A 24209-nucleotide genomic window follows, 5' to 3' on the forward strand; every position below is an offset into this window, starting at 1 on the left:
GATATCAAATTTTATAAATGTTATACGAGGTATGTCAAAAAGTTTGAATTTCACTCAAGAGTAAAGTAGCTTTATTTCTCACAATATTTAAAATTGCTATTATGAAAAGTTGTTTGGAATTAAAAACTATATGCTAATATGCAATTACATCCTTCTAATTGAAAAAAAAAATTTTTGAAAAATTATGGATAACTAACATTATTTTCAGTTATTTCAATTCTGATAACTCTTTTATTATTAATTTTACGAAAAAAAGTGATTCTCAATAAAAAGTTCTGGATCGTCTAAAACCTAAAATACAACCATCTTATATCAAATTTTATCAATTTTATACGAAGTATGTCAAAAAAAAAATAAATTTAGATCAAAAGTAAATTACCTTTATAGTTCAGAATATTTCAATTAGAAGGATGTAATTACATACTGAAACATAGTTTTTAATTATAAATAACTTTCTATAATAACAGTTTTCGATATTGTGAAAAATAAACGTATTTTACTCTTGAGCGAAGGTAATATTTTTTGACATACCTCGTTAAAATTGATAAAATTTCACATAAGATGGTTGTATTTTAGGTTTTCGACCATGCAAAACTTTTTATTAAGAATCACTTTTTCTCGTAAAATTAAAAATAAAGGAGTTATCTGAATTGTAATAACTGAAAATAATGTTAGTTATCCATAATTTTTCAAAAAAAAAAAAATTTTTTTCAATTACAAGGATGTAAGAATATAGTTTTTAATTCCAAACAACTTTTCATAATAGCAATTTTCAATATTGTGAAAAATAAAGCTACTTTACTCTTGAGTGAAATTCAAACTTTATGACACACCTCGTATAATATTCAAAAAATTTGATATTTGATGATTAAATCTAGGTTTTGGACCATGCAGAGCTTTTTATGAAGAATAACTTTTTTCGTAAAATTAATAATAAAAAAGTTTTCCATATGGATACAACTTACAGGGACATACTGTATATTACGTTAGAATATAATAGAATAGAAATATGCTTTGTTGTCATGAAAAATTTAACAATTTTATAGACAAAGCTTACAAGAATCATAAATAAGAACAATAACAAATACAATTTACTAAAATGACATAAATCGTCTATATAAATAAAATAGAATGAATAGAAACAAAAAACAGTAACAATCTATTGCAAAATTAAAAAAAAAATTGCAAATTGCATAATCTACCTTAAGAAATTTAATAAGTTAGGTTAAGCTGCTGCATATGACACTCAAATATAGATTAAGATTATACTTATAAATAAGAATACTGTACTTCCTTAGTTATTGGTTAAGAAACTCTGCTGTTGAATAATATGGTCTTTCAGATAAATAGGCTTTAGTCATTTTACGGAACTTGGGGAAAGATGTTGCAGATTTAAGTTGTAGAGGGAGATGGTTGTAAAGTTTTTTTGCAGAATATAATATAGATTTCTTTACTAACTCACTGGACGGGATCGGTAAATAGATGTCAAAGGTAGAATTTGTGGTGGAATAGTCATGTCTAGGTCTTGCTGGAAAGACATGTAGATGTTTACGAATTAAGCAAACAGTTTCTAAAATATATAAAGAAGGTAGTGTTAGAATCCTGTGATCTTTGAAGTAGCTTCTGCAATGTGTTGTTCTTCTGAGGCCAAACAGATATCTTATTGCTCTTTTTTGTAATTTAAAAATAACATCAGATTGGGCAGCCGTACCAGAACCCCAAAAAGGGAGTCCATATCGAAGGTCTGACTCGAACAAAGAAAAATATGTTATTTTGGAAGAGACTAAATTCATTTCCTTCGAAACAGATCTTATTGCAAAGCAAGCTGAGGATAGTTTCTTGCTTAACACATCAATATGAAGGGACCATTTAAGGTTGCTATCTAAAAAAATACCAAGAAACTTTACAGAATGAATGATACTGATCTAGCTGTTATGAAAAGGTAAGGGTTGAAGAGCTCCTTTATAGGATAATGCTACTGTTTTATCTACGTTAAAAGAGAGTAAATTTGAATCGGACCAGGATTTTATTGTGAGTAGATCAGAAGTTATAGTAGCATGAAGAGTTGCGATATTTGAGTTGCTCCAAGTGATACTGGTATCAGCAAAAAGAAAAACTTTTCCCTCGATTCTTAAGCTAATGATGTCGTTAATAAAGATAAGAAAAAGTAGAGGACCCAATACTGAACCTTGTGGTACCCCACATACAACATTTTTGAGACTAGAGTCTGTATCATTTGCTCTAACCAGTTGTTTCCTATTATCCAAGTAAGATTGAAACCAGTTCGAAGAAATACCTCGAATTCCATAGAAATCTAGTTTTTTTATCAAAATGTGATTTACGCAATCAAAAGCTTTGGCATAATCACAAAAAACAGTTGCAGTGTGCAGATTATTGTTTAATGATCGATAAACCTCATGTAGGACAGAAATCATGGCATCTGTGGTACATTTATTATTTAAAAAGCCGAACTGATTTTGTGATAAAATATTGTTATCAACGAGAAAGGACATAAGTCGGGCTTTTATGAGTCTCTCAATAATTTTGGAGAGTACCGGTAGTAATGCAATAGGTCTATATATGTAATTGCAGGCATTTGATTTTTCACCACCCTTATGAAGAAGAATAATGATGGCCGTCTTTAGGCACTCTGGAAATTTACCTTTCTCAAAAGAATCATTAATTAGAGAGATGAGGACTCCCAACACATTGTCTGGGAGATTTGAGAAAATTTTTATGGATAGTCCATCGGTACTACAGGTAGATTTGCTTTTGATACTATTGATTGTTTGGATCAGTTCAGATTTATCAACCGGTCTTATAAAGAATGAATTCGAGACCTTTCCTGAATTAGGAAATGGGATCTTGTTGTGACACAATAGTTGATGTTATATCTTTACTCACATTAACAAAGTATTCATTTAGATTTTCTGGGTCTGGAAGGGAAATTGTTTGAGCTGTGTGAGTTTTATTACGAAGATCGTTTATTATGGACCAAGTTTCTTTTGCAAACTGATTTTGTAAGTTTTAAATAGATTGCCCTGTACTTGGTGATATATTCAGTAACAGAGACGTTGATAGTAAATTTCTTGGTGTATAGTAGTGAACGCATATTTTTGGCTGATATGCGGACACCTTTGGTAGTCTAGAGTTTGTGATGTTTTGGCTTAATTGTGATTAAAGAAAATGCTTTATTGAAGATACAGACAAGCTTATTCAAAAAGTCACTGAAATTATTATCGACGTTCATAGAAGGAAAGGGCCACTCAGAGGTTAAGCATAAATTTTGGAATTTACGAAAATTCCGAGAGGTAAAAATCCTGCCTAAACGTCGAGTTTTCGAAGAGGGCTTGCTAAAGATGTTAAACTTCCTATAAACCGCTTCATGATCAGATAGTCCCGCATTAACAATTGTAGCGCAGACATCACGGGGTGAGAAATCTGAGACAATATAATCAATTCTCAAACAACATCTAGTGAAAATTCAGTACTGGACAAGAAACTGGAGAATCAATGTCAATGAAGTAAAATCAGTGCAGGTTACATTTACCAAATGCAGAGGTACAGTACCACCTGTTACACTAAATGGACAAGATCTGCCTCAATCTGACAGCGTAAAGTATTTAGGGATGCACTTGGATAAAGGACTGACCTGGAGAAAGCACATTTTTAACAAACGAAAACAACTTGGCTTGAAACTCAGCAAATACTACTGGCTATTGGGAAGACAGTCAAAGCTTAGTTTAAAAAACAAATTATTGCTGTATAAAGTAGCCTTAAAACCAATATGGACATATGGTGTACAACTATGGGGTACGGCTGCAAACTCAAACATAGAGATATTGGAACGCTTCCAGTCGAAGCTACTACGGACCATAACAAATGCACCTTGGTTTATACCTAACAGAGAAATCCGAGACGATCTTCAAGTAGCCACAGTAAAGGAGACAGTGAGTGAATACAGCAGCCGCAATTTGGTAAAATTAGAAAACCACCCTAATAATCTTGCACTAAACCTGCTGGATAATAGTGAGCAGACTCGGAGACTGAGGAGGCACAAACCACTGGAGCTACCACATAGGTTCTAAGTAGCAGTGAAGTGAAGTGTCGTGCAGTGCAGTGCAGTGAACTACTTACCCTTTCAGGGCATAGTTCAATAATTTAAGAAGCTAGTGGTCTTTGTTATCATTGGATAACAAATCCAAATTTATACTTACACCCCTTTGAACAAACAACTAACATGCTTATAATTTTTTTATTTATTGATTGCATGTAGAAAAAATAACCTATAATAAAATACGAGCTCAATGCTTTTACCCCATCCTAAAAGAAGTGCTGTACCTATCGTATAGTATCATATATCGTATCATATACGATATGCGCAATGCGTATGCCCTATGCTATTTATGTATACATACACATAATTTATATATGTACAAAATTGATTTCAACGAAGTGATGACCATAAAGAAATTTTCAATTCAAAAATTTATTTCGTCGAAGCGATAACGGTCGCTAATTTAATAATTTTCCCCATCCAAAAATTGCACAACGTCCCTCAAGAAGTTTTCACTTCAAATATTTATTTCGTCGAAGCGATGATAGTTGCTAATTTATTACTTTTTTACATCGAAATAGTGCACAACGTCCCTAAATAAGTTTCACTTTAAATATTTATTTCGTCGAAGCGATTACGGCCCTAATTCTATACTTTTCCTCCATACAAAAAGTGCACAACGTCCCTAAAAAAGTTTTTACTTAAATAATTTATTTCGTCGAAGCGACGACGGTCGCTAATTTAATAATTTTTCCTTATCCAAAAAGTGCACAACGTCCCTCAAGAAGTTTTCATTTCAAAAATTTATTTCGTCGAAGCGATGAAGGTTCGCTAATATAATATTTTCCCCATCCAAAAAGTGCACAACGTCCCTCAAGAACTTTCCACTTCTAAAATTGATTTCATCGAAGCGATGACGGTCGCTAATTTAATACTTTTTTCCATCGAAAAAGTGCACAACGTCCCTAAAAAAGTTTTACTTCAAATATTTATTTCGTCGAAGCGATGGATGACAGTCCCTAATTCAATACTTTTTCGCCCATTAAAAATGTGCACAACGTCCCTAAAGAAGTTTCACTTCAAATATTTATTTCGTCGAAGCGATGACGGTCCCTAATTTAGTAATTTATCCCCATCCAAAAAGTGCACAACGTCCCTAAAGAAATTTTTGACTTTAAACATTTATTTTGTCGAAGCGATAAAGGTCGCTAATTTAATATTTTTCCCCATCCAAAAAATGCACAACGTCCCTCAAGAAGTTTCCACTTCAAAAATTGATTTCATCGAAACGACGACGATCGCTAATTTAATACTTTTTTCCATCGAAAAAGTGCACAACGTCCCTAAAGAAGTCTCACTTCAAATATTTATTTCGTCGAAGCGATGACGGTCTCTAATTCAATACTTTTCCCCCATCCAAAAAGTGCACAACGTCCCTCAAGAAGTTTTCACTTTATAAATTTATTTCATCGAAGCGATGACGGTCGATAATTTAATACTTTTTTCCATCCAAAAAGAGCACAACGTCTCTAAAGAAGTTTTCACTTCAAATGTTTATTTCGTCGAAGCGATGACGGTCGCTTATTTATTACTTTCTCCCCATTCAAATTTAATAATATTTCCCCATCCAAAAAGTGCACAACGTCCCTAAAGAAGTTTTCACTTCAAAAATTTATTTCGCCGAAGCGATGACGGTCGCTAATTCAATACTTCTTCCCCATCTAAAAAGTGCACAACGTCCCCAAAAGAAGTTTTTACTTTAAAAATTTATTTTGCCGAAGCGATGACGGTCGCGATGAGGTTCGCTAATTCAATACTTTTTCCCTATCTAAAAAGTGCACAACGTCCCTAAAGAAATTTTCATTTCAAAAAATTATTTCGTCGAAACGATGACGGTCGCTAATTTAATACTTTTTCCCCATCCAAAAAGTGCACAACGACCCTTAAGAAGTTTTCACTTCAAAAATTTATTTCTTCGAGGCGATGACGGTCGCAACGGCGGTCGCCAATTTAATACTTTTTCCCATCTAAAAAGTGCACAACGTCCCTAAAGAAGTTTTAACTTCAATACATATACGTACAAAATATTTATTTCGCCGAAGAGATGACGGTCGCGATGACGGTCGCGAAATAAATCCTCTTTTTCTATCGAAAATAGATTTTACATTTATTTTAAATTTAAATACTTCTATACAATTTATGTATAGATACACATAATATAAAAAAGTACAAAATTTATTTCGTCGAAGAGATGACGGTCGCTATGACGGTCGCGAAATAAATCCTTTTTCACCATCCAAAAATAGGTTTCACATTTATTTTAAATTTTAATACTTCTACACAATTTATATATACATACACATAAAATATATATATGTACCTACAAAATTTATTTCACCGGAGAGATGACGGTCGCTATGATGGTCGCGAAATTAATCTTTTTTCCCCATCGTAAAATAGGTTTTACATTTATTATAAATTTAAATACGTCTACACAATGTATATATACATACACATAATATATAGCATGAGTGATGACGGTCTCAATGACGGTCGCGAATTCAATGCTTTTCCCCTATCCAAAAAAAGTGCACAACGTGCCTAAAGAAGTTTTCACTTCAAAAATATATAATCAATTATGGTAGATGAAGTTTTTGTAATCCTTGTAGGAGAATCAATGTGCATTGTTAGACCATACGATTCAAATATGTTGACCAGGGATATTTGTGTAGCACAAGCAGCAGCATAATTAATGTTAAAGTCCCCGCATAAAATTTTTCTGCTTTTATGGGGCAGGTCATCTAACAAATTAAGCAGGTTCTGAAAAAATAGTTCCACGGAAGAGTCAGGTGATTTATAAATGCAAATAATATAAAGATTAAGGTTCTTACTGTAAACTAAGGAAAACTCAAAGAATGCTTCGCTTGATAGAAAATCATATTTTGTTACCAGAGAAATATCATTATTTGTAGAAAGAATCAGGGTGTCTCCATGCGCTGAACTTTGACGATCGTACCTAGCAATAGTGGAATATTTTTCTACAAAAAAAGGCTCGTTGACTTCAAGCCAGTGCTCAGTAACCGCAGCTATCGGAGGAAACCCTAATTCCTCTAGAAATAGAAATAATTCATCAGTTTTATATCTTATAGAGCGAATATTAATCAGAACTATGCTAAAGTTGTTATCACTAAAATAATTCGAGGATTCTAGTCCCTCAGAACACGTCGTGATGTTTAAAAATTTCGTTTAGGAGAGACAGCGGAATAGTAATTTCGGTTGGATTTTTGTAAATGGATAATTCTTTCAGAAGTGAGAAAGGACCTAAAAGCAGCAAGATCAGCTTCCACCTCATCTGGACCAATACCATAGACTTCGTAAACCTTAAAATTAAACCTTAAAATCAGATTAGTACGCTGCTACATATTCTCCACATTTCTGTATGGCATGGAGAGCTGGAACCTTTACAGAGACACTAATGAAAAAATTTAAGATCTTTGAGATGTAGATCTGTCGACGAGTATTGCGGATAAGTTGGGTTGATCGAATAAGAAATGAAACAGTTTTACATCGAATGAAAAAGAGCACAGAAATAACAGTAACGATGAAAATTCGAAAGTTGCAATATTTCGGTCATGTAATGAGACATCCAGAGAGTTATAATATTTTACATGATCGGCAACATCGCCGGAAGGAGTGGCCCATTCCGAAGAAGAACATCCTGGCTCCGAAATATCCACCACTAATCTGTTTAGAGCTGCCGTAAACAAAGTTCCGTAGCCAACGTTCGATAATCGAACAGTTTACTGAAAGAAGAAGAAGAAACGCAGCCAAAAAGTGTTAACGAAGCAGGTGCTGTAAAATTTGTTCGCAAAGGCAATTTGGTGTGGGGGTGGTTTCACATAACGTCACATACAGGTAGATACCTGTGTAGAGTCGGCCCAAAATGCTAGTTTTCAAAGTTTCCATTTTTGGCCAGCTTTTTATGTTAAATTCCACTCTGTACGGGGTTTAAGTTTTAGAAATAAATAAGAAATAAATTTTGGTTGAAAATTGGTTATAACTGTTTAAATACCCTGTATACCACAAAACAACTTTATATTCTTTTATTGAGAAATTTTAAGTGTTTTATTTACTTATTGTTAACCAGAGAATCTTTATATTCTATGTCCCAATCTTAATGAGACACCTTGTATACAGTATACTTTTTCAGTATTATTATTTTTGTTGAAAAATTTTAGATTTACTTAATTTTCGAATTTCAGATTTGTTCAAAGAACAGAGCACAATTTTCTTTTCGGAAGTGTTCCATTCAAACTTTAGAAAAGCAACTGTAGATAAAGCACATTATAGATTTCTGTAAATAAACTGTACCATTTAAACAACTGGGATCAAAAATTATTTCTTTGAGCCATTTTGTACTACCATCCAATTCAATTTCCACAATAGTACCTAGTTTCCAAATATTGTTTTTATAATTTTAGGCGAATTTGGTGATTATGATCCTGAGATTCATTTAGCAAATTATGTTTCTGATCTTAAAATATTATTAAAACAAACTGAAGCAATAGAAGAGAAAGCAATGGAAATACATCAAAAGCAGTTAAAAGGTCAAAGTCAGAGCCAAGTAGAAACAGCATTTTTGAAGTTAGCTTGTCAACTTGACACGTATGGAGTTGACCCTCATCCAGTAAAAGTGAGTAAGTGGGGGTGTGCCACAGCAACTCTAACCAATATACACTACTCCAAGGAATTAACGCACCACCTTAAAAATGGTTCATTTTTGATTTCTCGAAGTTCCTAAACCTTTTGTCCGATTTAAGTGATTTTTTAATATGTTATATATTTAATAGCCTTATTTTTTAACAACATCGCTGTAATAATATTGTTGCTAGACCGGTAAATTGTCATTGTATATCGGCTGTACCAATCAAACTGTGTTGTTTCTCAAAGATCATCACACCCTGTGGAATATTCTGGCATTTATAAAATACTGAAATTAAAACCCAACTATAACCTCAGGTTTTCTTAACATTCTGTTTTTGATTAATTCGCTTATGTTGGATAATAAAAAAGTTTGGTACTTTAACAACTAGTCATATTCTTCACCAAAACCAAGTTTCTAAATAAGTGCGAGAAACAGTAAGGGATAATTCTTCATGAAAAAATAATGACAGTTTTCTTGATAAACATATGTCCGCAAATGCTTCGTTTCCGAAATACGGGATGTTGAAATGTTTCTTACAAACTAACGATCTGTTTATTGTAAACGCGGTAATATGACCCGTATATGCGCCAATGGAGAATATAAAATTCTTAATTGTATGTCAAAAAATGCGCATTAACTACCTCTTAAAACCCACCAAATTTCATTTACATATCTCAATCGGTTTTAGAGCAATAAATAAATCGTCAGTTTGTAAGAGAAATTTCAATACCCCGTATCTCGGAAACAAAGCATTTGCTGGCATGCGTTTATAAAGCAAACTGTCATTTCTTTTTCATGCAGAATTACCCCTTAAAGTTTGTCGCACACCCTGTATTGGTGAAAAACATGGCTATTTGTTAAAGTACCTAACTGTTTTATTATCCAACATAAGCGATTCAATCAAAAAACAGAATGTTAAGAAAATCTGAGGCTATAGTTGGGTTTTAATTTCAGTATTTTATAAATGCTAGAATATTCCACAGGTTGTGGTGAACTTTGAGAAAAAAATACAGTTTGATTGGTACACCCGGTATACAATGACAATTTACCTGTCTAGCAACAATATTATTATAGCGATATTGTTAAAAAATAAGGCTATAACATATTAAAAAAACACTTAAATCGGACAACAGGTTTAGGAAATTCGAGACATCAAAAATTACCCATTTTTAAGGTGGTGCGTTAATTTCTTAGATTAGTGTACGTAATTATCTATATTTAATATATTATGCTTAACTATGCTTAGACGTTTGACAGCTTTTGAGATGTGGGTATACAGACGACTACTAAAAATAAGCTGGATCGGCAGAGTTAGAAATGAGGAAGTCCTTAGACGGCTGAACCAAACAACACAACTGGTCAATATAATAAAGAGACGCAAGCTGGAGTAATTCGGTCACATTATGAGACACCCTGAAAAATATGATCTTTTACATCTGATCATTCAGGGAAAGATCCAAGGTAAACGTGGTCCTGGTAGAAAAAGAACATCATGGCTGAAAAATCTAAGGCAATGGTATGGAAAATCGACTACATCATTATTCAGAACTGCTGTCAATAAAGTCACGATAGCGAGTGTGGTAGCCAACATGATATCCAACGATTCGATAATAGTCATGGAACTAGAAGAAAAAGATATAAAATAAATAAAGTTTTAATATTAACCTTATGTTTTAACAATAGGTTAGTTTAATATGATAAATTTTATCCATTGCTTTTAAATATATGAGGCATCTCTGAATGAGCACATTTATATGAACAATTTACTGAAAGATAGAAACCCCAACTGACCTTTTGGCAATATTGTTTAGTGTTGGAGTGGCACACCCAACGTGTAGAACAGGTTTTTTACTTTTTTATTCAAAAGGGATTGTTGCAGGACCAAAAGAGAAGTCAACTTTATCTAGGAATCAATTATAGTGGAATTTTAACCTTTCAAGGTAGCAGAAAGACACATCATTTTAGATGGCCTGACATACAGAAAATTAATTATGAGGGAAAGGTTTTTATAATTCATCTTAACTATAATGATGTAAGATATGCAAATATTATATTACTAGTAATTTATATCTTGTTACCGGCACACTGTGGTTCCAAATGCCGAAAACGTGGCCATGAACTTTTAAGAGCATATATTGTTCATACACTTCGTTCTTTCGTACTTAAAGATTTTTGGCATGGCTGATAACGAATATGACATTTTTTTTTTTTTGGAAAACAAAATGGCTAATCCAACATGGTGGAAAGAAATTAAAAATATCAATCAAAACAAAAGATTTTTTTCAGATTTGGTAGTATAAGGTCGCTGATTACAAATCTAACATTTTTTTTTAACAAAGTGGCGGATCCAATATGGCCGAAATAAATTCGAAAATTTTATTTTAAACGCATATATTTTTGAAATTTTATATTATAAGAGCCTTTTGAATCTGCTGATTACCAATACATTTTCTTTTTGAAGTACAATATTCAGTACCTACTACATGTACAGTACAACCGCCCATAGGTACATACTCAAAAATCGCCAGAATCACGTAATATGCGTCATTTCACACTTTTGTATTCAGCTAAACCAATGTGTTATGTATCTTCTTAGTGTATATTTTGAAATTAATAAACATTAATCGCAGAATTATGTACTTTTTAATGTATTTTTACGAAATTTTGATTATTTGAAGTAGGTATATTTGTACTGTTTATTCATTAAAACATTTTATGCATTTATTTTTATTAAATCATTAGTCAACTTTTATCTCACATACATACATACTTGAAAAAGAAGAATCTGCTTTACAGCGATAAAATTAATAAGCTACAAAATATTTTACAGCATTTTCAGTGTACGCGTTCTTTTTCACTTTCACTGTCGACCAAAATAACGTCGTACATGGCTTACGACTCCCTGAGCTATGAATAAGAATAGATTCAGTCTGATCCGTATACCTGCGTATTACGACTGTACGATATGAGAAAACAACTGTAAACATGAAAATCCCTAAATAGGGACTTTTTATTGTACGCCATGACCACGTTTTCAGCATTTGGAACCACTGTCCTGCAGAAATATCCTTTCAAAATTTTCCGATAATTTGATAATTTTCTTAAACCACTGATCAAATTGAGATATTTTCGTGTTTGTAGATTGAATAAGGGGGTAGCGGGTAGACTCTCTTTACGAACCCAGTAAAGACAGGTCTGCTTCAGGGATGCGCCCCTGCCTTTGCGTATTCGAGCTCGGCGTTTTCTCCCAATCCTCTTCCGGGAGAGAAGCGGATCCTAGTCCCTATATCCTACCCACCAACCCAAACCTACCCAAACCCTTCCCTCCTTAACCCGCACTGGACCAGCGTGAGGAGATAACGGTCCAAACCTTCAAGTCAATGGATAGCACAAAAAAGAAAAGTCCCCCAGTCCCCAGCACTTCCCAAAGTCTTGATCAAGGCAGCGATCAAACAACAGACGGAAGAGGGGGTGCCAAGAATCCCTGGGCAGGACCCGGCTGCCACAAGATGACAATTTGGTTATGTTCTTACAATATTCGAACATTGACGGACGACAATAGATTCCCAGAAATAGAAAATGAACTAAAGGATATAAAATGGGATATCCTGGGTATATGCGAAACCAGAAGAAAAAGTGATGAGTATGTAATACTAAAAAATGGCACACATTTTATGCATAAAGGTGGCGAATACACTGGAGTGGGATTCTTGGTAAAACAAAACACAGTGTATCGAAGAATCCAAGCCCATATCAGACAGAGTAGCATATGTTATCATCAGAATTAATAAAAGAACCACTCTGAAAGTGATCCAAGTATACGCCCCAACCAAAAGCCACGATGAAGAAGAAGTAGAAATATTTTATAATGAAATAAGAACAGCTATAGAAACAAATAAAGCAAACTACGAAATACTATTAGGAGATTTTAATGCTAAATTGGGCAAAAAAGAAGAAGATTGTGAACATTTAATTGACAATTATGGCTACGCGAAAAGAAACGATAGAGGAGAAATGCTTCTCAATTTCATGAATGAACATAACATGCACTCAATGAACTCCTTCTTTAATAAAAAACCAAGCAGAAAATGGACATGGATGAGCCCCGATAAAAAGACAAAGAATGAAATAGATTATATCTTAACAAAAAATAGAAACCTATTCAAAGACGTATCGGTATTAAATCAGTTTGACCTAGGAAGCGACCACAGACTAATAAGAACAAAACTAGTAATACACAAAAAACTAGAAAGAAAAAGAATACATGAAAAAAGATACAAATGGACATCTGAAGAAATAAAAAATAGTGAATTTAATAAAAAGATGATGCATGCATTAAATCAAGTTAACATGCAGCAGATAAACTCCAATGATATTGATGATTTGAATAACCTTATAACCGAAACAGTGAACAAAATCATTCTGCAACTGAAAAAACCAAAAACAACACAATGAATTAGACAAAGAAATATTACAACAAATAGAAAAAGGAAGACCTTAAATAAATCTAGCAAAAAGGGAACCGCAGAATATAGAGAACTTAATAGGCAGATTAGAAAAGTAATCAAAAAACAAAAAAGAAAAGAAGAAGAAAAATTAATAACAACAACTATTGAAAAAAATAAGAGTATGAAATGCCTCAGACCGACACTAGGACGACGTCAGATAATAGCATTAATGGGAACAGACGAAAATGAATGACAACTAGAGAAAACATACTGAAACGAATAGAAGAATTTTACACGGAACTCTACAGAACACATCAACAAGACGATGAAATGAGACCAGCACGGAAATTAATAAAAAATGTTGGATCGGAAATAATGCCAAAAGTAACAATTTCAGAGGTAACTACAGCATTGGGAAACATGCATGAAGAGAAATAAAGCTGCAGGAGAAGATAGGATTACCACAGATATGATATTAGAAGGAGGTAAGGAACTCATTGCAATTGTAACTAAGCTTATAGACAGTTGTTTACACCAGGGCAAAGTCCCTAAGAGCTGGAACAACTCTAAAGTAATCTTATTACACAAGAAAGGTGATAATCGAAAGTTGGAAAACTACAGGCCCATCAGTCTATTGTCACACCTATTTAAAATACTGACCAAAGTCATAACTACCCGACTAACAAGAAAATTAGATGGATACCAACCATATGAACAGGAAGGTTTTAGAAAAGGCTATTTAACTTCCGATCACCTGTTAACCACAAAATATTAATAGAAAAATGTAACGAATACAAGTTTCCAGTTTTTATAGCATTTGTAGACTACGAAAAAGCTTTCGACACTATAGAACACACGGCCGTAATAAACGCAATGCAAAATTGTAGAATAGACGGCAGATATATTAACTTAATAAAAGAAACTATGAACCAAGCTATAGCTACATGCTACCTAAATGAAAATGAATACACGAACCCTGTACCATTAAACAGGGGAGTCAAACAGGGATACACTCTATCACCCAAACTGTTCACCTTAGTTTTGGAGGACGTTTTTAAAAATCTGAATTGGAAATACAAGGGAATAAACATCAATAGCCGTTACCTCAGTAATCTACGATTTGCGGATGACATAATCCTGATAGCTACGGACCTACAAGAACTGCAAACCTGCTTTCAGAACTACACACAGAATCTTCTAAAATAGGACTGAAAATGAATTTAAACAAAACAAAAGTCATGCACTCCGAAGAAACGATGACAATAATAAACAACAAAGTTATAGAAAAAGTTGAAGAATATATATACTTAGGACAAAAAATAATACTAAATAGGGAAATTCAAACGGAAGAAATAAAAAGAAGAAGAAATTTAGCATGGGCAGCATTCGGCAAACTGAACTATATACTCAGAAATCAGCAAATTCAACTACATCTTAGATCTAAAGTTTTAGATGCATGCATTATTCCGATATTAACATATGGGGCACAAACATGGACAATCACAAAAAAGAATATGAACATACTCAGAGTCACTCAACACGCGATGGAAAGAGCAATGCTTGGCATATCACTTAAGGACAGGAAAACAAACACATGGAAGAGACAGAAAACCAAAGTTACCGATGTGGTACAAAAATCACTAAAATTGAAATGGGAATACGCTGGACATGTAGCTTGGAGCGATCTTAACAAATGGCACAGAACAATTCTAACCTGGAGACCATACGAACACAAAAGACCCAGAGGCAGACCTCCTATGAGATGGACAGATGATCTGAAACGAACTGCCGGGAAAAATTGGCTACAAGTAGCGTACAACAAAAAATAATGGAAAGGAAGACTTGAAGAGGCTTATGTTCAGATGTGGACGTGAATGGCTAGACGAAGAAGAAGAAGAAGATTGAATATATCTCACCGTGTTTTTATGCTTTATCTCGGATAACTGTTGAGTCCAAACAGATGCACGTTAACGTTTCGCAGTTGCATTGATTATTATTACAGAATACACGGAATTTTATGTTTAATGATAAATCATTTATTGGAAATGATTTTAGGTTTTATATAGTTTGAAAGCTATTTATTTAGCATTTCAATGTTTCAAATTTTTTTCTTTCTCTTCCTCGGCTTTTCCCTTTTTAGGGGTCGCATTTACTCTTCTTTGTCACTGATTTCTGTCTATCGTGTCTTTTTCACCTAAACCTTTCTCAAGTCCCCTGCCACACAGTTTTTCCATCGTCTCCTCGGTTTTCCTCTACCTCTTCGTCCATCAACTTCTAGCAGCTCTATCAGTCGTCCCAAATAGTTTTCATTTTTACGTTGAACGTGACCAAACCATTGCAGTCTTTATTATTGAGTCTTTTTTGAGACTGTAGTCACCCCAGCTCTTTCCCTAATCAAGTTATTCGTTATCCTGTCCCTTCTAGTCTTATCCAGCATCCTTCGTAACATTTTCATTTCATCTACCTCCATCTTCTTTTCCTGAATCTTTTTTATAGGCCATACTTCACTGCCGTATGCCAACGCGGGTCTCATCACACAATTGTAAATCTTTCCTTTCAGCCCTTTCCCGATTTTTCGAGCACAGAGTACCCTGCTCATTCGCTTCTAGCTAAACCAATCAGCATGTATGCCGTGGGCAATTTCTCGAAAGTATTTCTTTGCTCTCCTCTACTAACACGATATCATCAGCAAAGATCATTAACCAAAGGAAATCCTCCCTTACCGTCTCTGGCAGTACATCCAAAACAAGATTAAACAGGCAAGGACTCAGTGAAGAGCCTTGATGCAAACCAACCGTCACTGAATAACTTTTGGTCAATCCGACACAAGTCCTTACTTTGTTGCACGCTCCCTCGTGCATATCTTTCACGAGCCTTACGTACTTCTCAGGAACCCATTTCTCTCTCATATATCTCCATAGTTCTTGTCTAGGAACTATGTCGTACGCCTTTTCAAGATCTATAAATACCAAATGTCGCTCTTTTTCTTCTCGCCTTATTTCTCTATCAACTGTCTTAAAGCAAACAAGCCATCCGTTGTTCTCCTTACTGTCCTAAACCAAACTCTTCTACTATCGACGTCCCTGTCTTTATCCTTCACATTTTTTAACCTTTTCATTGTGTGCGACAATGTCCCGTTTATCTTTATATAGTGATACATACCATCAGACTCTCTCTCTCCATGCATTGGCATCCTTATTATCTCCATCGATTGACATCCCATGGGCAGTCCGATAAGTACTTAGCCTACAAAAGAAAAAGGAAAATTTTGGAAAAGTGGCAATTTATTTCTCTACATAGTCTCCTTTTAGCTCGATACACTTGACCCAGCGTTGCTCCAACTTCTTTAACCCGTTTGAAAAATACCTTTTCTCGAGGTCTGCAAAATAGGCTTCCGTGCCGGCGATGACCTCCTCATTCGACTTAAATTTCCGCCCAGCGAATGTCTTTTTCAAGTTTCGAAACAAATAGTAGTCGCACGGGGCCAAATCTGGAGAATACGGTGGATGGGGCGACAGTGCCTAGCCCAATTCGACCAATTTGGCCATAGCGACGGCGGAGGTGTGAGCCGGTGCGTTGTCATGGTGGAAGAGCACTTTTTTCTTTGCCAAATGGGGTCGTTTTTTCTTCAATTTGGCGTCGAATCGGCCCAAAAATTCGGCACAATAGGGCCCTGTGATCGGTTTGCCCTTCTCCAAGTAGTCGATGTAGATCACATCTTGTGAATCCCAGAAAATGCTGGCCATCACCTTTCCGACCGATTGAACAGTCCTCGCCTTCTTGGGAGCACGTTAGCCGGGTGCTGTCCACTCTTTCGACTGTTCCTTGGTTTCTGGTGTATACCAGTGAATCCATGTTTCGTCGACGGTTATGAAACGACGTAAAAACTCCTTTGGATCACACTTAAATAGCGTCAAACACTGCTCTGAAGTGGTCTCACGGTTGCGCTTATTGAAGTGAGCAAACGCGGCACCCATCGCGCCGACAACTTTCTCATGCCCAAAATGAGATTCTGAGATGCCTACTGTGTCAGCTATCTCGCGCACCTTCAGTCGGCGGTCAGCCAATACAAGATCGTGGATTTTTGTCACGTTATTCTCCGTGGTAGCCATTTTCGGAGCACCTACGCGTGGCTCATTAAAAACCAACGTTCGTCCACGTTGAAACTCATTAAACCAATTCTTGGCAGTTGCCATCGAAGGGGAAGAGTCACCGTACACAGCATCCAAGCGCTCTTTGATTTCGCTGCGTGATTTCCCTTCCATAAACAAGAATCGAATTACCGACCGATACAGGGCCGTAACTACCATTGGGGCAACCGGGGCAGTGCCCCTAACTAACAATACTATAATTTCGATTTGAGTCACTTGCTTCTACACAGCCATGATGTGAACAAGTCGAATTTAGCTCAAATGGTACCTCGAGCGTGAAACATCGGATATTTTATACATCCATGTGTAAAGTCACATCATTTTTATATGTTCCTGTGACGGATTAATGTTATAGGGTTTTTACCCAATATTTTTACTTTGGTGGTTAGCATGTGTGATTCAAGAAACACTGATGATGATCGGTCAACCGATTGAAAACTAGTTCTGTTTGTTTTGTGATGTAGCCCTGTATAGGTATTTTAACAAATATACCTTTTATAAAAGATTTCATGTTTTTTTTTAATAAATGATATTGTCTGACATCAGGAATTAGTCAATTTTAATAAATAGATTCCCAAGATATTTGAAAACAATTACATATTACAATATTATTTAACTCTACCATAGGCTTAATAAAAAGAATATAAAAATGCGGCTTCTACTTGCCTAACAAAAATTCATAAGATATTTGTATTTAATTGCACGATAAAAGGTAAGACGTATCAAAAGTACCGGACGCTAAGGGGTGTGTGATTCAATACCAACAAAAAAAATAATTAACCCAAATAGGACACCACGAGATCTCAAGTGCGTGCGCAGAAAATAATATAAAAAAATTAATCTATTTCAAATGTTTAACCCCCCTTAGACGCAGTTTACAAAATTATAGTATGTGTAAATATTAAACTAGTATGTGTAAATATTAAACATAATAAACCGCAAATAATCTTTAAGTACTATGTAAATTATGTATAAATTTTAAAATGACAAAAAAAAACGCAAATAACCTAATAAAAACTATATAGGTATCACATAACAAAAATAGACGGCGCTTAAATCTTACGTCAAAAATAAAGATCGATCCATACCTCTAATTTTCAATCACATATACTTCACCGCGTGACTTCCTAGTTATAGGACAGTGTGCCTTCAATCCAAAAGTACCATTCGCAAATCCACTGAGACTTGGATAGGAACTCCAAGAATACGATATACCGATGTACATAGACTTGTATTACAATGTTGAACAAGTTGAAAATTACAGCCTGACAGGAACTAAAAAAGAACCCTGAAGCAAGAAAACACTAATTACCATACGTGTTTAAAATAATTATTTGGAAATAAAGATATTGATTTTAACAATTTGTTTATCTGCCTTTTGGCAATAATTAAGAAAAAAACTCGTAAAAGTAGAAAAAAAACTTTGCGACAACTTAGAATGTATGGCAACTTATGAAAATATGAATAGCGTTTTAGAGATGGGATAAAAAATATCTACAATTTTTAATTAATTAAAAACGAAATGTTCTAACTCTCACCCTTTTTAGTCGGGTTAGGGGTTTAAAATATCAAAAATTGGACTCGTGATTAAAGGCTAATCTCTTGATCTCGATGCGACTCCGGGGTAGACACGTGCACATAGTAAATCCGCTTTTATCGAAATTGTGGATATTCCCAAAAATCCTTCCACGAAGGCGGCAAATCCCCTTGAATATCCACACAGTTTGTACTAAACCAGATCCCACATGGAACAGCAGCAAAAAAACAAAATGCCGTTTTTAAACTAGCACGAACTTTTCGGTACCACGCTCAAACCCAAAATCACTTCCTCTCCACTTCCACTCCTCTCCTTTCGTTACCTTGATTAAAATATAGGCAACCGATTTTACATGTCAAGAATTGTTTAAATTTTTGAAAATAGAGGTGGGACTTCCTACTTCAAATTTGAAACGTAACAAAATTATAAATGTCGGTACTACTTCATTTGGATGTCAGATATGGAGGAACAATGAATTCATATGGAGGAACATTGGAGGAACATTCTATGTTCCTCCATATCTGACATCCAAATGAAGTAGTAGCGGCATTTATAATTTGTTTTGTCTTGTAATGATATGATGTCACAACTGGCGAGCTGCCGGCCGACCGTAGGAGTATCCGTGTTGGTGCATCCCCTCTTCATACCCCACTAGACGAAACCGAAGGAGAAGTGGCACGGAGAGCGTTTTTAAGACAAGGAGGAGAATCATAGGATCAGTTATTCTTAACGTGTTGAATTAAGAATAGCTCGATGGCAGAGATGCACCGGCTTGAGGTGGTACTTTGCCTAGGTAGACACCGCAATAACGACGTGGCGTTTCACCGGAACCGTGACCGCAGTGAGCAGTAGTAACGATGAACGAGTGACTGTGTCGCTGTTCAATGTTATCGCATTGAATTGAAATGCGATGTCTCCGGGTCTGAATGTGTAGATAGGTTGATTCCATGTAGCGAGATTGTTATTGTATATATATTGTGTTGTGTCTTGTATCGTTTTAATATTACTATTATTATGTTTCGATGACAGTAATAAGTATAATGTTATTTTTCCTTGGCAGATGATAGAATTATATTTTATTTTATTTATTTTGAACTATACATAAATACCTTAAATATATTTACTTTGTTTTTAACTTGTGTTTTACTGAGTCTGTCGTCCTGAAAGAGCTACCCGTTACAAAATGGCGCCCGAGCAGTCTTCTGTCCAGTGTATGTTATATGTTATTTGTTAAATTTGCCATCACTCCCATCAAACAAATGTCACATTCTAGTAGAATACCTTCCTGATTTGAAGAAACGCCCCTGATGATGCTCCAGGAGCGAAAGCATACTTGGACAAGACTTAATAAACTAGGTGCTCGATATCTGCCTTTTATTTCAATAAATTTAATAATATAATTGTTTCCTGTTTCAAATAGCAGGTGTCAATATCAATGCACACTAGCCCAGGGGCACTGAAATCTTAATATGTCCTCCGAAGCACGGTGAAACGGCTCGTATAATTTTTACAAATAAAATGTCGTTGTAACCTCTTTTAGCTGACGTCTTATACACAGCACAAAATCTATCTGACTTTCCCTTCGCCCGCTACTATAGCTACCACAGTAAATATGTACATATAATGGTCTTCAGTATTCATAAAGAATGTATTAGCCACAGACAAATCCCACACCACTGTAGTCAGTCACACTATTTCTTTCATTATTTCTTATTTCCATCTCAAAACCTCCATGAACTCTTTCTATTCCCGCTCTTTCTCTAACAATATGTCCTTTGAAATCACCTTCAATAAAACACTTTTCGTCTTTACAGGAATCTCAAGCATCTCGAAATCAAGGGCACTCAAAAATTCTTTCTTTTCCTGTTCTTCAACCCTACCTGTGGGACGTAGGTACGTGTGATGGTTGGTATTCAGCCCTATTCTGTAACTTTTAACAAATCGAATAGAAATGACCAAGTCGAATCGTAATTACCCAAAATCGGAATGTTTGATATCTATCGCGTCATTTTTGTGTTTGGATCGGTATTCTGTAACTCATATCGTAATCGAAATCTCTGACTTCTATTTCACGCGGTTCTGAGGAGGTGGCAACCGCGCAGTAACCAGCGAAATTGTGTTCTGTGACCTATTTTGTTACTTGAAATATGACACCGTTGCCATGTCCTCAATGTTTTCATACTTTCTTCATACTATCCTCAAAGTTTTGAGAAGTAAATAAAATATTCGTGTAAATACTGGATGCACAAAGCTCAAAAGAGGATAAATGGTTTTAAATTAAAGTTAATTAAAATTGATATAAAAAAGAAGATAAACTGATAAATAAAAAAGATAAGTGAAGATAAGAAGTATAAATGCTTTTAAATCAAAGATATTTAAATTGATGTTATTAATTCATTATTATTAATAAATTATTTAAAATTGATATTACTAATAATATGCAATCTTTAAGATTCGATTCCAGTTGAAATAACTGCTAAACAGCTTTTCCCAAAAATGGCATCTTTTCTATAGTTTGTTCAGACTATGAGCGTTGACTGATAAATATACAAGTATACTGGTATAATATTTATTTATCAATTAACGCATAAGAAGTCTATCGTATGCTATTCTTGTGCATTATACCATTGATTGCAATTGTACAAAAAATATGCGAACAAAATATGGCAACAATGTGAATGGGAAACATTCAGACGCCAAGTAGCAAATAAATAAGGTTAGGTCCAATTATTCATACTCGTACAACATGTCTAAATGAAATATATATAGTTCTCTAAACAAATAACACCACAGACTAAAAATTAAGCAGCTAAAAAAAGGTACAAATACTATAAATAATTATAAATAAGTAGTATGTAATTAATTATTTTTAATATATAAAATATAAACGTCAAAACAAAACAAAATGCGCTTGCGTCAACCACAATTCCGATAATCGAAATCTCATCTCGACAGGGTAAATGCTGTCGAAGTGATTTCTATTCACATTACGATTGTAGAGATTCCGAAGTAGTTATGGAATACGGATTTGGACTATTTCTATTCGACTTGGTCACTTCTATTCGATTTTACTGACTTCTATCATCGAAATGAGTTACAGAATAGGCATGATTGTCTGCATGCTCAAGTCGATCTTGATCGTGTACCCCCTAGTCTTACCCAACATCCACCGTAACATTTACATCTCAGCTACCTCCATTTTTTATAGGCCTTACTTCACGTCGTACACGATGATAGAAGAGCTAGTCATAAAAACGGTAAGTGAAGCGATTAAAAATGTAAAAATAGCACTGAACTAAGGCACGAAACTAGGGGATACCTGAAGATAGGCTCCTGGAATTCAGGCGGCATAAGAACTAATACAAACGTGCTGGACGAACTAATAAACAGATATGAAATGGATGTCGTAGCATTGCAAGAAACTAAACTAACTCATACCATCAATATCAAGTTTCCAGGATACGACATCTACAGGAACGACCATAGAGCAAATTCAGGAGGAACTGCTATGCTAGTGAGAAAAGGAATAAATCATACATTACAACATACGCCATCACTAAACACTATGGAAGCAACAACAATAATAATCCAGATGAGACAAGGTGAAATAAGGATCACTTCAGCATATGTAAGGCCAACAGATCCTTTAAACGACGACGACCTGAATGCGTTCCTGAACGCCGAAGAACCGTCCATAATAATAGGAGACCTAAACGCCCGATCCCCTAACTGGAACGATAGAGCTACAAACAGAAACGGTAGAATACTGAATAATTATCTAGTGAACAACGAAGACACCATGGTGATTGGGCCCATCGAACCAACATACTTTCCTGGAAATGCTCTACCAACCCATTTAGATATAGTAGTAGCCAAAAGCCTAGGACTACAAACAGACATCCGAACCTTAAACGAAGGATCAGCAGACCACAACCCCATACTCATAGAAATAGGTACATGGGAAGAAGATAACAAAACAACAAAGAAAAGAAAGAAAACCAAGTGGTCTAACTTCAAACGCCTAGTGAGCATAGGAATTGGAAACATTCCTACAATTGATAATCCACAAGAAATAGAGGAAAAAGTACTAGAGCTCGAAAACATCATAAAAGAAGCACTAAGAAATAGCACTACTGAAGAAGAATATGAAATTCATATGGGAAGATTTAGAGACATAAATCAGGAAATAAAAGAAATGATAAGGGAAAAGAACAGAGCCAGAAGAACAAGAAACCAGGAAGATAAAAATAGGGCAAATCGACTGAATCGACAAGTCAAACAGGCACTAATAGACCATAGAAGCACTAATAGACCATAAAAGTGGGAAAACTACATAAAAGAAATAAAGGAAAGGAGCCAAAATATGCAAGAAATATGGAGGCTCCAAAGAACTTTAAGAAACGATAGAAAACCCATTCCCCCACTACATGGAGAAAACGGGATCGTCTACACAGAAGAAGATAAAGCCGAGGTGATGAGAAGGACACTTGAAAGAAAGTGCACACTGAATTATCACCAAGACGAAGATATAGACTTTATCGAAGAAGTCGAAGAAACAGAACTAGAAACGCCCGAAGAACAAGAAGAAATAATAAATCCCACATCACCAAGAGAAATAAGTGAACTGATTCGAAAAAGTTCACCAAAGAAAGCACCTGGTCCAGACGAAATCACTAACAGAGCTCTGAAGTATCTTCCCTCGAAAGCAGTTGTGTATTTGACAAATATAACAAACGCAATACTAAGATACAGGCTCTTCCCAAATCGATGGAAGGAAGCCCATGTAATTATGATACCCAAGCCAGGAAAGAACCACATATTTCCGCAAAATTACAGGCCGATTAGCTTACTTCCAGCAGTCAGTAAGATAGTGGAGCGGGTCATCCAAACCAGGCTCCAATCAGAGACAGACAGGCTAGGCATAATCCCAGAAGCACAATTTGGATTCAGAGCTCAACATTCCAGCGAACTTCAAATATTAAGACTTACCGAATATATAGTAGCTGGATTCAATGACTAACAATATACGGGAGCAGCCTTTCTGGATGTAAGCAAAGCCTTTGATAGAGTGTGACATGAAGGACTGACATACAAAATGAGAGATTATGGATACAGCGGGGCCATGACGAAACTCATCTCCTCGTACCTAAGCGACCGGAAGTTCAGGGTCCGGATAGGACCAGTTCTATCAGAACACGGAATGCCGGAAGCTGGAGTACCACAGGGGGCAGTTTTATCACCCCTTCTGTATAGCATATATACAGCAGATGTTCCAAGAACACCCGGAACATTGATCAGCCTTTATGCAGAC

The 24209-nt window shown here is 35.2% G+C and overlaps 1 protein-coding gene across 2 annotated transcripts in view; it reads left to right on the plus strand.

Annotated features, from left to right (window-relative positions):
• The window catches only part of LOC114341750 (FERM domain-containing protein 5), a 217774-nt gene that overhangs the window by 94638 nt on the left and 98927 nt on the right, over positions 1 to 24209 (plus strand). For both annotated transcript variants that reach the window (XM_050641461.1, XM_050641460.1), the window contains exons 4-5: positions 8539 to 8750; positions 10630 to 10794. In XM_050641461.1, the coding sequence (XP_050497418.1) occupies positions 8539 to 8750; positions 10630 to 10794 (377 nt within the window). The remainder of the gene's footprint in view (positions 1 to 8538; positions 8751 to 10629; positions 10795 to 24209) is intronic.

Source organism: Diabrotica virgifera, chromosome 10 (assembly GCF_917563875.1).
Source record: "Diabrotica virgifera virgifera chromosome 10, PGI_DIABVI_V3a".
NCBI lineage: Eukaryota > Metazoa > Arthropoda > Insecta > Coleoptera > Chrysomelidae > Diabrotica > Diabrotica virgifera.